The 14,306-nt window shown below is 36.1% G+C and overlaps 1 protein-coding gene across 1 annotated transcript in view; it reads left to right on the top strand.

The window, feature by feature from the left end:
* The first annotated feature begins 980 nt into the window (after positions 1-980).
* Sam-S (S-adenosylmethionine Synthetase) overlaps positions 981-14,306 on the top strand; it is a 41,596-nt gene continuing 28,270 nt past the window's right edge. The window contains exons 1-2 of the mRNA XM_089099278.1: positions 981-1,137; positions 13,819-13,896. Of these exons, the coding sequence (XP_088955404.1) occupies positions 1,041-1,137; positions 13,819-13,896 (175 nt within the window). The 5' untranslated portion in view covers positions 981-1,040. The remainder of the gene's footprint in view (positions 1,138-13,818; positions 13,897-14,306) is intronic.

The following is a 14,306-nucleotide window of genomic DNA, read 5'->3' as shown; positions in this document are numbered from 1 at the left end:
TGTGCTACTACTTCCACCGCTTGGCTCTGGATCGGTCGTCATCAGCACATCTCTACTGTAGAACCACCATGGTTTCGATCGTATAGCATCTGCATTAGGTTTTAAAGTTGAATTCCCCAAGATTCGTAGAAAATGATTCTGCGCAGCATAATCAAAAACAAAAATTTTCTCGCTCTCATGAATTTACATTTGAGAGGAGCAGAGAATCAGTGTCTGGCACATTTGATGATTCCAGCCATCATGAAAAATTGGCTGCACTAGCCTCTTAATTTCCATCTGTGGAAACAACCCCACATCTTAATAAAAAAGTAAATTGCCTGGAAAATCGATGCTTGATGGTGCGCGTGCGGCTACGCCGCACGCGCACACATTTTTTTTGAGTATTTAGTAAAAACAGATGCGATCTAGTAAATTTTTCCTCTCCGATTTAGTAAATTCTTCCAGGTCAGGGTGGCAACCCTGGTGACTATAATGTGGCACGGACATAACTTATAACTACTATGCCCCATTTTAGGTATATTTATTGTATGTTGTTTTGTTTTTTCTTGTATCTTCCTAAGAAAATGCTTGTCCATCCCCTAAATTCTTATGAATTGGCACCTCTAAGCAATTATAGGCAATACTTTAAAAAATGAATTAGCCTTTATAATAGACCTTTCTAACCCATTCTTGACTTTTGAATTTTCCATTTCTGTAGTACAACTTAACCTTTCAGTCTCATTCATAAATTTTGGTCTTTCTATTAACAGGTGTGACTGTGGTGTATCCCAAGAATTGTGGAAAAGGTAAAACAAGTTTATATCTGAGTAGGTTCAAGCGGAATTACATTAGGCGTTAACAAAAAATAATGAAAAATGTGGTATTCAGCATTTTATCACCAAAGCATACAAAATAGATGGTGTGATAGTACCTTCACTCAAAGCGCTTGTCAGACAGCTGGGAAAACTGAAGTATAAAATAAAATGCCGATTAAGATCAAGCCTCTTTTCCGTTTGCAAGTTCTTGCTGAAAGGATTCTGTTATTCAAAAATTATTATACCATGCACGAAGCAAAAATGAATGGATTTCATGAAAATGGCACACCTGAGATTGAAACTTTTCTATTTACCTCTGAATCTGTTGGAGAAGGGCATCCAGGTTAGTTTTTTACTTAGGCTATGTGTGTAACTTTTGCCAAAGGATATAGGCTATACTAGTTTTGCTTCTAGCGTAATTTATTCAAGGCTTAATTAGGGTGTTATTTGTTAATTAAAGGGTAAATTTCTGCCAAATCATATTATTGAGTTAGAAATAAAGTGAATACACCATTCGATGCCTTTTTTTTATGCTGATTACGAATATAATAATCATTTCTATCGGAAATGAATTTCAGCCTCCCTCCCCCCCTATATAGGGCCTATGCCAATTCAGGGTATATATTTCTACATTCGGGGGGTGGGGGTGGGGTAAAGTTTAAACTTACCTCCCATTTACATCAGAAACAAAATTTGCCCCCACCCCCTAATGTAGAAATATAGGTCAATATATACCAAATCCATTATTGAGTTTCAAATAAATTGAATAGGCTACACCATTCGATGCCTTTTTTGGTCAATATATACGAAATCATATTATTGAGTTAGGACAAAAGTGAATCCACCATTTGATGCCTTTTTTATGCTGATTACTAATATAATAAGCATTTCTATCGGAAATGAGTTTCAGCCCCCCCCCCTATATCGGCAAATTCAGGGTTAGGTTAGGTTGGGTTAGGTTAGGTTAGGTTTCGCCTATATAGGGGGGGGGGGCTGAAATTAATTTCTGATATAAATCCTTATATTTGTAAGCAGCATAAAAAAAGGCATCGAACGGTGTATTCACTTTAGTTCTAACTCAATAATATGATTAAGTATATATTGACGGCCTTTTTTTATGCTGATTACAAATATAATAAGCATTTCAATTGGAAATGAATTTCAGCCCCTCCCCCTATATAGGCTATACCTAGCCTAATCCAACCTAACCTAACCCTGAATTGGCATATATAGGGGGGGGCATGAAATTCATATCCGATAGAAATGCTTATTATATTCATAATCAACATAAAAAAGGCATCAAATGGTGTATTCACTTTAGTCCTAACTCAATAATATGATTTGGTATATATTGATCAAAATATATACCCTGAATTGGCATATATAGGGGGGGGGGGGCTGAAATTCATTTCCAATAGAAATGATTATTATATTCGTAATCAGCATAAAAAAGGCATCGAGTGGTATATTCACTTTAGGCCTATGTGTAAGTCAATAATATGATTTGGTAGATATTTACCCAATTATGTCCAAGCCCGCCCCTCCCCAATGATATCAGATTATAACCCTAGGATATAGGGTAAAAAAACAGTATCCAATTGAGCAAAATTGTGGAAAACTTAAACCCCCACATCTTGTTACCAAAGAGAAATTGAGAAGAATTGTATGTATTAATGAACAGCTAAAAATCTAAGCTATGCATCAATATGGTTATTATTAAAATTATTTAAGATCAAACACTTGAAATATTAGTTTATTGACTTAGGTCTACCTACAGGGACCTCTTTTTGGAAATACCAATTATCCTATTTTGATGTAGCCTATATATCCTTTTAGTGTTTCACTTTTATTCACATATTAACAGAAAGCTGATTTTCTTCTGATTCTAGAAATGTAACTTTTATTGCTTGAAATTTATTCTATAAATCACAAATATTAAATAGGGCCTATTTTTTTCTTTTCAATTTTTTTTTTTCATAACAAAAACCATATTTTTAATTTATGCTGACAAAATATTGGTGAAAACTTTATCAAGAAGGAAGCGTTCTTGTTACTGTCCACACATTGCGTCAAGGTGTAGTGAAAAGGGGTGATGCAAACAACTATTGTTATTTTTCTGGAATGCCAAAGAAAAGTGGTCTTTGCCAAAAAGAGGTCTTTTACCCTAGTCTAGCCTATGCTAAGTTTTGTAGATTTTTTGGGTTTGCAACAGGAGCATAATTTGCTCTGGGACAGGGGAGGGGGGGGGTAGTTAGGCTAGGCCTAGTTAACATGTTCTGAAACAACACTGTAAGTAGGCTACATGACATACAATAAAACAACAAGTATGTTCAAATATATAGCCCAAATTGTATTTTTGGTATGTGTTAGGCTATTTTGTTTCTTCATTGATTCAATTCAATGATATATGAGTTGAAGCAAGAGTGGTGCATGCCAAATACATGGGAAATATATAATGCTGGCTATATATTGTACATTAGAGAGGTTGAGAGTAAAGTATAGGCTAGTGGAAGCCCCTTCCATATGTGTTGACTATATTTTTTCTGCAGCCCATATTATGGAGTAAGTATTGTTTTCTTAACATGTTTCTTTCTCAGTAGCCCCAATTATTGGCTAATATCTCATTTAGCACTGAGAACAGCTTGGCAGAGGTCTTTGCTGAAATATCTGCTTTATATTTTGTTGTGTTCACTGCCTGAAAATCTCTTGTTTAGCTGTTTTGTTTCTTAGTTATTTTTCATTTTTTCGTTGTTCATCATAAATGCTCAGGGCCGGGGTATTTTCCACGGGGGGGGGGGGGTGAACGCTGAAAACCCAATTGAATAATGTTTTGGATTGTAAAATGAGTTCATTTTTTCTCGCTTAGAAATTTAAAAGCAGCAGAGTAAATAAATGGAAAAGAAAGAAAACATTTCAAAAGGAAATTTGGTGCTTACGTGTTATCCCTGACCACACTCAAGAAGTGAAGTTAGGTTCATCATAATGAAACATACCAAAATATGCTGATACTTTAGGAACAAAATTGTGGAAACTACAACAGAGAATTGTGGAAAGCAGGCCACCCAGAACGTATTGGCTGGTGGCACCCAGGTTAAAATTAATTACAGTGCCCCCTCCTCCCCTAGCCACGGCGCCCATGCAAATTTGTCCTGCCCCCCACACTTTCGAACAACCGTGTATACGCTCTAGTTCCTTGCATTGGAAATCCTGAATCAAGACTTAATTAATAGGTTAAGGTTTCTTACAGGACAAAAATCTTTTTTCCTGTATAGGACATTCTCCTTTCAATGTTATTTCATATTTCTAAAGAGTCAGAAACTTACAAGCGGGTATGGAAAAAGTTGCCAGTAGCAGAATTCGACAGAATTCCAAAAGCTGCCACATCTGCCAACAAATTTCACTGGGCCATGAAAACTGCCAAGTAGCATAGCTACTATGCTACCCTACTTTTTCCATGACGTGACACTTCTTATGTGAGACACCTCTAAAAAGTCAAGTTTGGTTAATGCTAAAGAAATAAAACAAAATAGGATGAATATATAATAGTTTATAAACAAATTTGGGCTATATATTTGCACATTAGGGGGCGGGGGTAAAGCATGGCATATATTAAATACGTTTAAATCCCAAATTGTAATTTTAACACTCATATTAGATCACCCGTTACACTCAATTCCACTGTAACAACTATTTTAGTATTGGGTCGATATCTGTCTCACCCGTTTCACTGTTAGCATTAACCAAACTTGACTTTTTAAAGGTGTCCACATAATGGGAAAGTAACAAAAAATACTTTCCTGTGCCCTAAATGGACATGGTTTAAGGCAGAAATCAGACTGAAAAGAAAGTACAATCGCTGTCATTGCAATTGTGTCCAAGCCCCCCCCCGCTAATGGGACAGATATAGCCCTAGGTCATTTAGAAAAGTTTGATAATTTCATGGGTTTGCGTTTTTGTGCGCTTATTTATCATCAACAGTTAATTCTTATGCAGGGCTCCCACGGCGTTAATAAAGTTTGTAATTTATCACATAATGTGATTAATCACATTATGTGATTTATCACATAATCACATCACATGTGATTATTTATCATCAACAGTTAATTCTTATGCAGGGCTCCCACGGCGTTAATAAAGTTTGTGATAAAAGCACGAACCATAAAGTTTGTCCCACTCACAAGCATTTCGTCTTTTTGACTTAACAGCAGTTTTTCATAGAAAGTAACGGAAATAGTCAGACACGGAGCAGAGAAAACCATCTTTTTAAGCAGTTTTTCCTCTTAATAATAAATGAAAATATTTTTCGTTTCTTTTACCAAGCTAAATATTTAAACAAGTATAAACGATTATATTTGTAGAAACTAATTTGTATGTTGTTTATTCGGAATTTTCCACTCATCTTGTGCTCTTGGTTGAACTTAGCGGACCTTCTTGAAAAACTTAAATTAAGTTTAATTTCTTTCCAACTGCAATAAAGTCAACAAAGCTATGCGAGGAAAACGGTTTATTAACTTTATTGACAGCTTTATTAACTTTATTGATGCCGTGGGAGCCCTGCATTAATGGCAACAAGCAAAAACTATGAAGTATCAGCAAACTCGTATATCCTATTAATTGACAAAAACAATTGGGATATAATCTAGCTACGGCTAAATCCAGGCATAAGGCCTGGAGGGGCTAGAATACATGTATAGTGAAAGCAACTCTGAAAATCCGATTGAGATATCCAGAATATAATGGAGAAAGAATTTTGTTATTGTAGTGCAGTGGACAAGGTCAACCGTCATCCCCGAATTTGTTGGTGGGGAGAGTGTTCTTCAGGTCAAACTTTTGGAAATTAAGCCCTTTACTCACTCCTCCAAAAAAGAAAGTCACCTAATTTCTTATCACCTTGGCCGTTATTGGCAAAAACGCATTTACCTGCAGTGGCTTTAATGCCTATTACGTTTTTGTTTCTGATAGACCAACATATACTTGTTATCTATCTAAGAATTTGATCATATTCGCTTCTGAAAAGTTGCACCATTTGCGAATAATTTTCATTCTAGTACCCTTCCCCTAAAGCCTGGAGAACCGGTCTTTGTTTGCTGGATTGTTTAATCTTATGCAATATCACCTGTCAACTTTCGAGGGGTTATCGACTCTGTCGTAAAATCTTGAGATAAAAATCCAAGTGAGAACTAATCTCTACTGGTTTTTTCCTAAGCTAGAAAACTACTCTTGGTCTATTTCAGGCATGAATCCCCCATGATTAGGCCTGTGTCCGTGCCCTAAAGAACATATTAGTAGAGATTGTATATTTAATTTCCGTAGGGGGAAGGAATTTCGGTATTTGTGTATTATGCGCCACTCACTCAAGTCTACGCTCTGTAAAACTTGATAACAAACCGGTTTTACCTGTCTGTATCAAGAAACAATTAGCTTACGCGCAGTGGAAAACAAGTGAAGAGTGACTGAATACATTGGTTATATAATTTGGGCTATATATTTGCACATTAGGGGGTGGGGGTAGTTTGGTTACCCTCATCCCCTAATGTGCAAAAATATAGCTCAAGTTTGTTTCTGAAGTATTATATTTTCATCTTGTTTTAGTATTTTTCATTAGAGTTAACCTAACTTCACTTCTTGAGTATTGGCGGTATAATACATAAGTACCAATTTACGCCAAGTGTTTTTCATAAAATCTTTCGTGAACTTGTTATTTTTCTACTTAATCTTTTATTTGTTTTCTGGCTCTTAAAAAGATGTAGGAGGCTAACTGTTTTCCTTCAAGCTCTGTACAGGCATTGGGAGGGAGGAATAACGGAGTCAAATGCTTCTGTAAGAGCAGAAATGACAAAAGAAGTAAAAAAAAATGTTATTCTTCCGGTTTTTGAATATCAACAAACTAGTCATAGGCGCAAACAGGTAGGCTACACCCCCCATGCCCCATGGAAGAGATTATGTCTTCCGGGAGGGGGGGGCTAAAAGTACAGAAGTACGTTTTTATCTTCTTCGATTTTCGGATATTCGGAATTATAATGTTGTTTTGCTATATTGTCCATTTTCTAGATCAAGAAAAGTCTCTTTTCTTATTGTTCATTGTCACGAACGGTTTGACGTTGCTCATCACGGTTAGTTTAACGGTTAGCTGTTCAGGTCTTTCGGTCAGTGTATTTAGGCTAGCACGAATTACCGGTGGCTTTTTAATAGCCTTTCGGCGACAGTTCATGGCCGACATCAATAACCCTTTATCTTCATCTATATTTGCGATATTGCATATAATTTATTGCACGTATGATTTTGTTGCTAAGGTTGCTGCCCCAATACCAATACGTAATATTTAGGCGACTGTTCAAATGTAGGTAAATTACATAAACAATGGTTCTGCAATTTATTTTCTGCGTTTGTGTAATGCAGATAAAACTATTTAGGCCTCTCATCCAACGGGTGAATCACCCTTTAAAATAAGTTTTTTTTTAAAATTTTTCCCTTTTTAAAGCTTTTGAATTCTGGTCACCTTTTCAATTTTTATTCCTACGGATAATAAGGTTTTTGAGAAACTTTTTACTTCATATCTGGGCTTAACTAGCCTTGGTGACTATCAGTTGAATAATGTTTTGGATTGTAAAATAAGATCACTTTTTCCTGCTTAGAAATATAAAAAAGCAGTGGAGTAAATAAATGGAAAAGAAAGAAAAAACTTCAAAAGGAAATTCGGTACTTACGTGTTATCCCCGACCACACTCAAGAAGTGAAGATAGGTTAATCGTTATGAAACATACCAAAATATGATGAACATTCAATACTTTAGGAACAAAATTGTGGAAATTGCAACGGAGAATTGTGGAAGCAGACCACCCAGAACGTATTATATTAAATACCTAACCAACGAACCTAACCAAGTATATTAAATATTTGTATCAAATGTTTAATTAAAATCTTATAGTAGTTTATCTCACTGAGCCTAAGCTAATTATCAATCGAATGCAGACAGAGAAATCGGTTTTATTCAGGTGAAGAACTTGAATGTGATCGGGATAATACTTGAGTACCGAAAATTCGACTTCTAAACGAATGCAAGCAAAAAACAACTACAGTGTGCATTGTTACTCAAATGCGCAAAATTCCTCTAAACAATACTCGTATATAATACCAAATTGCGAAAAGTAAAACAAATTATTTAGGCTTCTAAGTACCTCACACTCCTGAGAATAGAAAATAAAGTTGTTTCAGCTGAAATTAAGGAGCAAGATTAAAACTCGAAAAGATACTCGTGTATTATCCCGAACACACTCAAGAAATTTGCTTTGTTTGATCTGGGTAAAACAGGTTTTTCTTTCGCATTCGGTTATAATTAGCTCATACTTTTGTGAAATAAACTACGATGGAGATGCAGGTATATTTTAATTAGATGTTTAATATATAGAGGTGGTTAAATTAGGTTAGGTTTATAATATAATACGTTCACGCCAAAGAAGGGAAGTTAGGTAAATCCTAATGAAATATGCCAAAATATAATGACAATATAACAAAATTATGGGAATTACAGCAGAAAATTATGGAAAGCAGGCCGCCCAGAATGCATCATATTAAATGCCTAATCAATATTCAAACTATATATTAAATATTTAATTAAAGTATAACTACTACGTAGTTTTTCCACTGAGTCTTAGCTAATTGTCTCCAAATACAGATAGCTAAACCGGTTTGTATCAGATCATGCAGATCAAAATTCTTGAGTGTTCTGAATAATGGACCAACACCATTCTTTGTTGTAGTTTCCCTAATTTTGTTATTAATATAGGTACTTATGCATTATAACTAAACCAGCGCTATACACGAAAGAAGTTAAGTTTGGTTAATGCTAATGAAATAAAATAATATGAATAAACAATAGTTTAGAAACAAATTTGGGCTATATATTTGCACATTGGTGGAGTGGGGGGGGGTAAGCATAGCATATATTAAATACCTAACCTAGGTACCTCTCCCCTAAACTCCCAAAAGCACCATCAAATACACGTTTGTCTGCTTTCGTGTCTGGTTTCCTTGTACAGTCTATAGCGTTGGTTTTGTTATAATGCATAAGTACCTTAAAATATTATATTTTCATCATATTATATATTTCATTATGATTAACCTAACTTAACTTCCAGAGTGTTTTTGGGTTAATACACAATTACCCTCAAAACGAACAGAAATTAAAGCTTCAGAGCTTCACTCTATACCCCCTCCAGTTCCCTTTACATCTTTCCTTTTGACCGTTTTGCACTCCATTTGGAGACAACCTACGCTTGAAAAAAAAATTTCTATCTATTTTTTTCTTTTTTTTTTTTGCGGGGAAGTCGTGTTTACTCTGTTTTTGAATATTGTAAGTTGCTAACTGGAATTTCTTAAACGATAATAGGCCGTTTTTAATCATGAGATAGCGATGGTACGATCTTACGTTGTATGTGTGGCTAGCATAAATTATTAACCAGTTGAAAAGCAGTTGACTTTGGGTGTGTTCCAGAATACAATTGTCATTATCATTAATTTTGGTGCTATCTTCATCCTAAAATGTTGGATAAAAATAGCCTCATGTCATACATATCAAGCATAAGTAAAAAATGATAATATTGTGATTCTTTCGAGCCCCCTCCCATAGAATACACTGTATTTTATAAAATCCAGAAACTACACGACACCTTGATTTTCTCAGTTAACTACTAAGAATGGATCAAAAGAATCAAGGCGGGGGAGGGGGTATCCAGAAGGGGGTAGGGCTGGAACCCCTCTCCTCCTGAAAATTTTCGTTCAACCTGTTAAAATGTACTGAAAATGCATATAAACAAATTTTGATGCGTTTTTAATTTTTTGCACTCTCCCCCCGAAATTGATGGCTCTTGTCAAGCATGGCGGGACTGTGCCAAGCATTTTTGAGAGGGTGCCAAGTGTTTTGGGGATTATGCCAATCGTGGCAGAACTGTACAGCACGCGTGGCGTTCCGAGATGTAGGCCTACACTAAATGGCGGGAAGTCAGAATCCCTTCGGGATTGATACCCTAATGACAAAAATGATCTTAATTTTGTCATTTGGACACAATGGCTATCCAAATTAAAATGATGTTGAATCAATCTTCTCTTTTTCATTGAAATCGCATAGAACGTTTAAAACAGGCACGTACGCTGGATTTTTTGTCAGGAGGGGCAATAATGTTTTTTGTATAATTTAAATAAGAATTGCCTATAAATTTGAAAAAATAGGATTTTGGAGAGTGGCGAGACCCCCTTTCCTCTGCCTACATCCCTCATTTAAAAACTGGTTAAGAAAAATTAGACAATAGAAAACCGATTGTCGGAAATAAAACTGCCTTTAACTGTTCTTAAAACACGAGAAATCAGTAAAAAAAAAGATTAGATCGGATTTAATGTTCAACCCCAGTTGCGTAAGAGAAAGGTATATTAAATCCCAAATAATTAATGTTGATGAAATTTAATTTATACTTTTCCAGGTTTAGTCTTTAAATCGGCTTGTAACTTAGAAAGAAAAAAAATAGAAGAATAAGTAAAACCAAGTGTCTTGAGTATAAAGAGCCAGAAATTCACTTACGATTTATTTTCAGGGAGGGGCAGTGGACGATCTAGAGCAAAATGTATTAAGGGCGCCAATAATTGACCAAATTGACAAATTTATTTTAAAAAACGGAAAAACCGAAAAAAAAACAAGGAATGAGGGCACCACAAAAATCTTGGGGGAGCCGGGGTCCCCCTCCCGACCCATTGATCCGCCATTGGGGGGGGGCAAGAATAAAAATATACCATACTTGAATTAGAAGTACCCTGAAATATAGGAAAATCTGCTTTTTTGGGTGGGCCGTAAGCTCCTCATCCACCCCCTCTCCCGTAGTTCGTAAAGACCCATCTGGTTCCTTAAAAATTTCGCGGAAAAAAAACACAAAAAACGACTCACTGATTAAAGAAATCAGTCCAAAAATGGCACTCTTGAGCCTGTTTACCAAACATAGATGAGTTACAACATGTTTGCAATCCTGAAATTCCTAGCGAAATGCCATAGGCCAGAATCAAAGAAGCACCTTCATACGTTGGAAATTCACGTGTGAATCCTATTGTTTTTGGTTTCAGAATGCCTTTTTTCTTTAAAAAAAAAAAAAAATTCTTCATTTCGCCCGTCGGCTATGAGAAAAGTTAAAAAAAAATATTTAATTACATGCGAAAATTTACGCAATGATAATGACACAAGTATCCGCATATACAGAGGCGAGGGGGGACCCCGCGCCTCTCCCGGAAATTTTTGTCCGACTGTTAAAAACGTAGCAAAAATATGAACAATTTTCTGATGTGCTTTTAAAGTTTTCTGTGGTCCTCCCTGAAAAAATTCTTCTGTGAATCCCCCCATGAAAAAATTCTTCTGTGACCCCCCCCCCTCCCTGCCCGAAAAAATCCTGGATACGACCCTGCGCACATATCATAAAATTTTCGTAATTAATTAACCATAATTGTCTTCAAAAATTAGGAACATCAGGAGTTCAATTCTAATGAAAAAGAATTCCATATGTAGTTTTTGGCAGTAGACAGTGCAAAATTTTAAAAAAGGGATGTTGGTGGAAAATACGCAAAATAAGCTAAAAATATATAGCAAAGCGTTACAATTGGCATTTTTATGGAAAAAAAGTGTTGCCAAATTTAAGTAAATAGACTTGCGTATTTATTTTCACGATTTAACATGGCAACACTGAGGAAAATGTGGTGCTGCCGAATAATTTCATAATTTTTGAAACAACCAAAAACGATATCTTAGAGGTTTTCAGGCGTGAATAGACCTAAGAAGGGGTTTATTCTTTTAAGAGCAGGGATTTTCTGAAATATTGTGTCCCTTACGGTAAAAAATCTATCATTGCATTAAATTTCACTTGGTAGAAATTTCTACATGCATATTGATTAACGTAAATGGCGGAGAGAGAGCATACTCCTCCACCTAGATTATTTTACCCCACCCCCTCTGGATTAAAAAAAATGCGCTTTTTGGTATTTTCATTCAAAGGTCGAAATAAACGACAAATTTGCGCCTCCCTCTAGATTTAGAGGAATATACAGTTTGCCCCTCGGAATTTCCGGGAATTGACCTATATGTACAATGTAGTTCTTGTCCAACTCATTTTTCACAAAATCTCATAGAATTTTGAGAATCAATTAAGGTATTTGGTTAGAATCTCGTTCTGAATTATTTTAATAACCTACCGGGTGCGAAAAGGAATGTAAAATAATATAATTTTTTCCTTGATTTCTTCTATAAGGCAGAAAAAAAGATGCAAAAGAAGGGTAGGGGGTTTTCAGGACCTGCTCCACCACCAAAAGTGTTCACATTTGTCCGGATGTATTCTATTATTCACAGATTTTCGGCTGCTTCAACGAATTTAACCTTCCCCTGCCCCAAAAATAAGTTAAAGTCAAAGGCCGTATCCAGGAAGGTTAGAGGGTTTGGACCCCCCCCCCCCCCCGAAATGTTTTTCCGACTCGTAAAAACACTAATTTCTAAACCCATCCCCCCAAAAATCCTTTTGTAACCCTTCCTCCTGAAAAAAGTCATGGTACGTGTCTGGCTGATAAGCTTATAGACAATGCTGCTTGGTTATCCAAACACGACGGATCGATTATTCAGAAGATTTGTTTTTTTTTTATAATTCTTTAGGATAGATGAGTGTCGCTTTCCCTGTAAAGATTGGTTTTCCCTTGAAAAACGCTTCGATCTTCTAACTTTCGATAAAGAATTGTGATTTCAATATACTTCGGAGTAGTTGGAATCTTTGAGAGACTGAAGGCGTTTATGAAACACGAGAAATCAGTAAAAAAAAAAGATTAGATCGGATTTAATGTTCAACCCTAGTTGCGTAAGAGAAAGGGATATTAAATCTCAAATAATTAATTTTGATGAAATTTAATTTATACTTTGCCAGGTTTAGTCTTTAAATCGGCTTGTAACTTAGAAAAAAAAAATAGAAGAATAAGTAAAACCAAGTGTCATGAGTATAAAGAGCCAGAAATTCACTTACGAATTATTTTCGGGGGGGGGGGGTGGGCAGTGGACGATCTAGAGCAAAATGTATTAAGGGCGCCAATAATTGACCAAATTGACAAATTTATTTTAAAAAACGGAAAAACCTAAAAAAAACAAGGAATGAGGGCACCACAAAAATCTTGGGTGAGCCGGGGTCCCCCTCCCGACCCATTGATCCGCCGTTGGGGGGGGGGGGGGGCAAGAATAAAAAATACCATACTTGAATTAGAAGTACCCTGAAATATAGGAAAATCTGCTTTTTTGGGTGGGCCGTAAGCTCCTCATCCACCCCCTCTCCCGTAGTTCGTAAAGACCCATCTGGTTCCTTAAAAATTTCTCGGAAAAAAAACACAAAAAACGACTCACACTGATTGAGAAATCAGTCCAAAAATGGCACTCTTGAGCCTGTTTACCAAACATAGATGAGTTACAACATGTTTGCAATCCTGAAATTCCTAGCGAAATGCCATAGGCCATAATCAAAGAAGCACCTTCATACGTTGGAAATTCGCGTGTGAATCCTATTATTTTTGGTTTCAGAATGCCTTTTTTTCTTTTTTTTTAAAAAAACAATAATTCTTCATTTCGCCCGTCGGCTGTGAGAAAAGCTCGAATCTCACAGATTGAATATAATAGAATTAAGCAGGGATGTACACAGGGAGGACTTTCCCCAAAATCCTAAATTATATTGAACCTCCGGTTACTTCTTATTCAATTTATCAAATATGATTTGTTTTATTTTATTAATGACACCTTCCCCCGAAAAAAGTTTATGTGCACGTCCTTGGAAGTAGAACAGGCTCTTCCACGAACTTTCCTATTTTAAGGAACAGATATATCCTTAGATTCAGACTGCAGCAAGGGGGTTGAACCCCTCCCCAGTTTTCTTTGTAGCCCCCACCTCGAAACAAAATCCTGGAGACGTTCTTGCTTAGATTGAATTTATGTTAACCATCATTGTTATATTTTTGATTTATTTTTCAGATAAAATGTGTGACCAGATCAGTGATGCTGTGCTAGATGCCCATCTTAAACAAGACCCAAATGCCAAAGTCGCATGTGGTAAGTTTTCCGTTTTTCTTCTGTCTCGAGTTTTTGTCTTCCGTAGTTTACCATTTGTTTGGTGAACGGAGGCAACGTGCCTCATTGTTCCCCTAGAAAACACGAAAGAGTATAAAGTTCTGATAAAAAACTATAAATCCCCCCACCCCAATCGCTTCAACCTGGCTGGTTGCCTCCTCCCTCCTCCCTCCCCTCATAGGTATGATTCCTATTTGTGTCCACAGCTCTATTCTAATCAAGAAGTGGTTTCTAATATGGTGATATCTCTCCTGGATTGATCTAAAACGAAAAAAAAACATTTTAGACTGAACAATGCAGGGGGGAATACGAAAATAGTAATTAAATCCCCCTCTATGTTCCCCTCTCCATGTCTATTTTTTGTGTCTAAATTATCGGTTTTTATGCGAAAA

Source organism: Artemia sp. Qi Xiang Cuo, chromosome 13 (genome assembly GCF_049724085.1).
Source record: "Artemia sp. Qi Xiang Cuo chromosome 13, ASM4972408v1, whole genome shotgun sequence".
Lineage (NCBI taxonomy): Eukaryota > Metazoa > Arthropoda > Branchiopoda > Anostraca > Artemiidae > Artemia > Artemia sp. Qi Xiang Cuo.
Note: the sequence above shows the minus strand (reverse complement) of the source record. Positions and strands in the feature narration are given on the sequence as shown.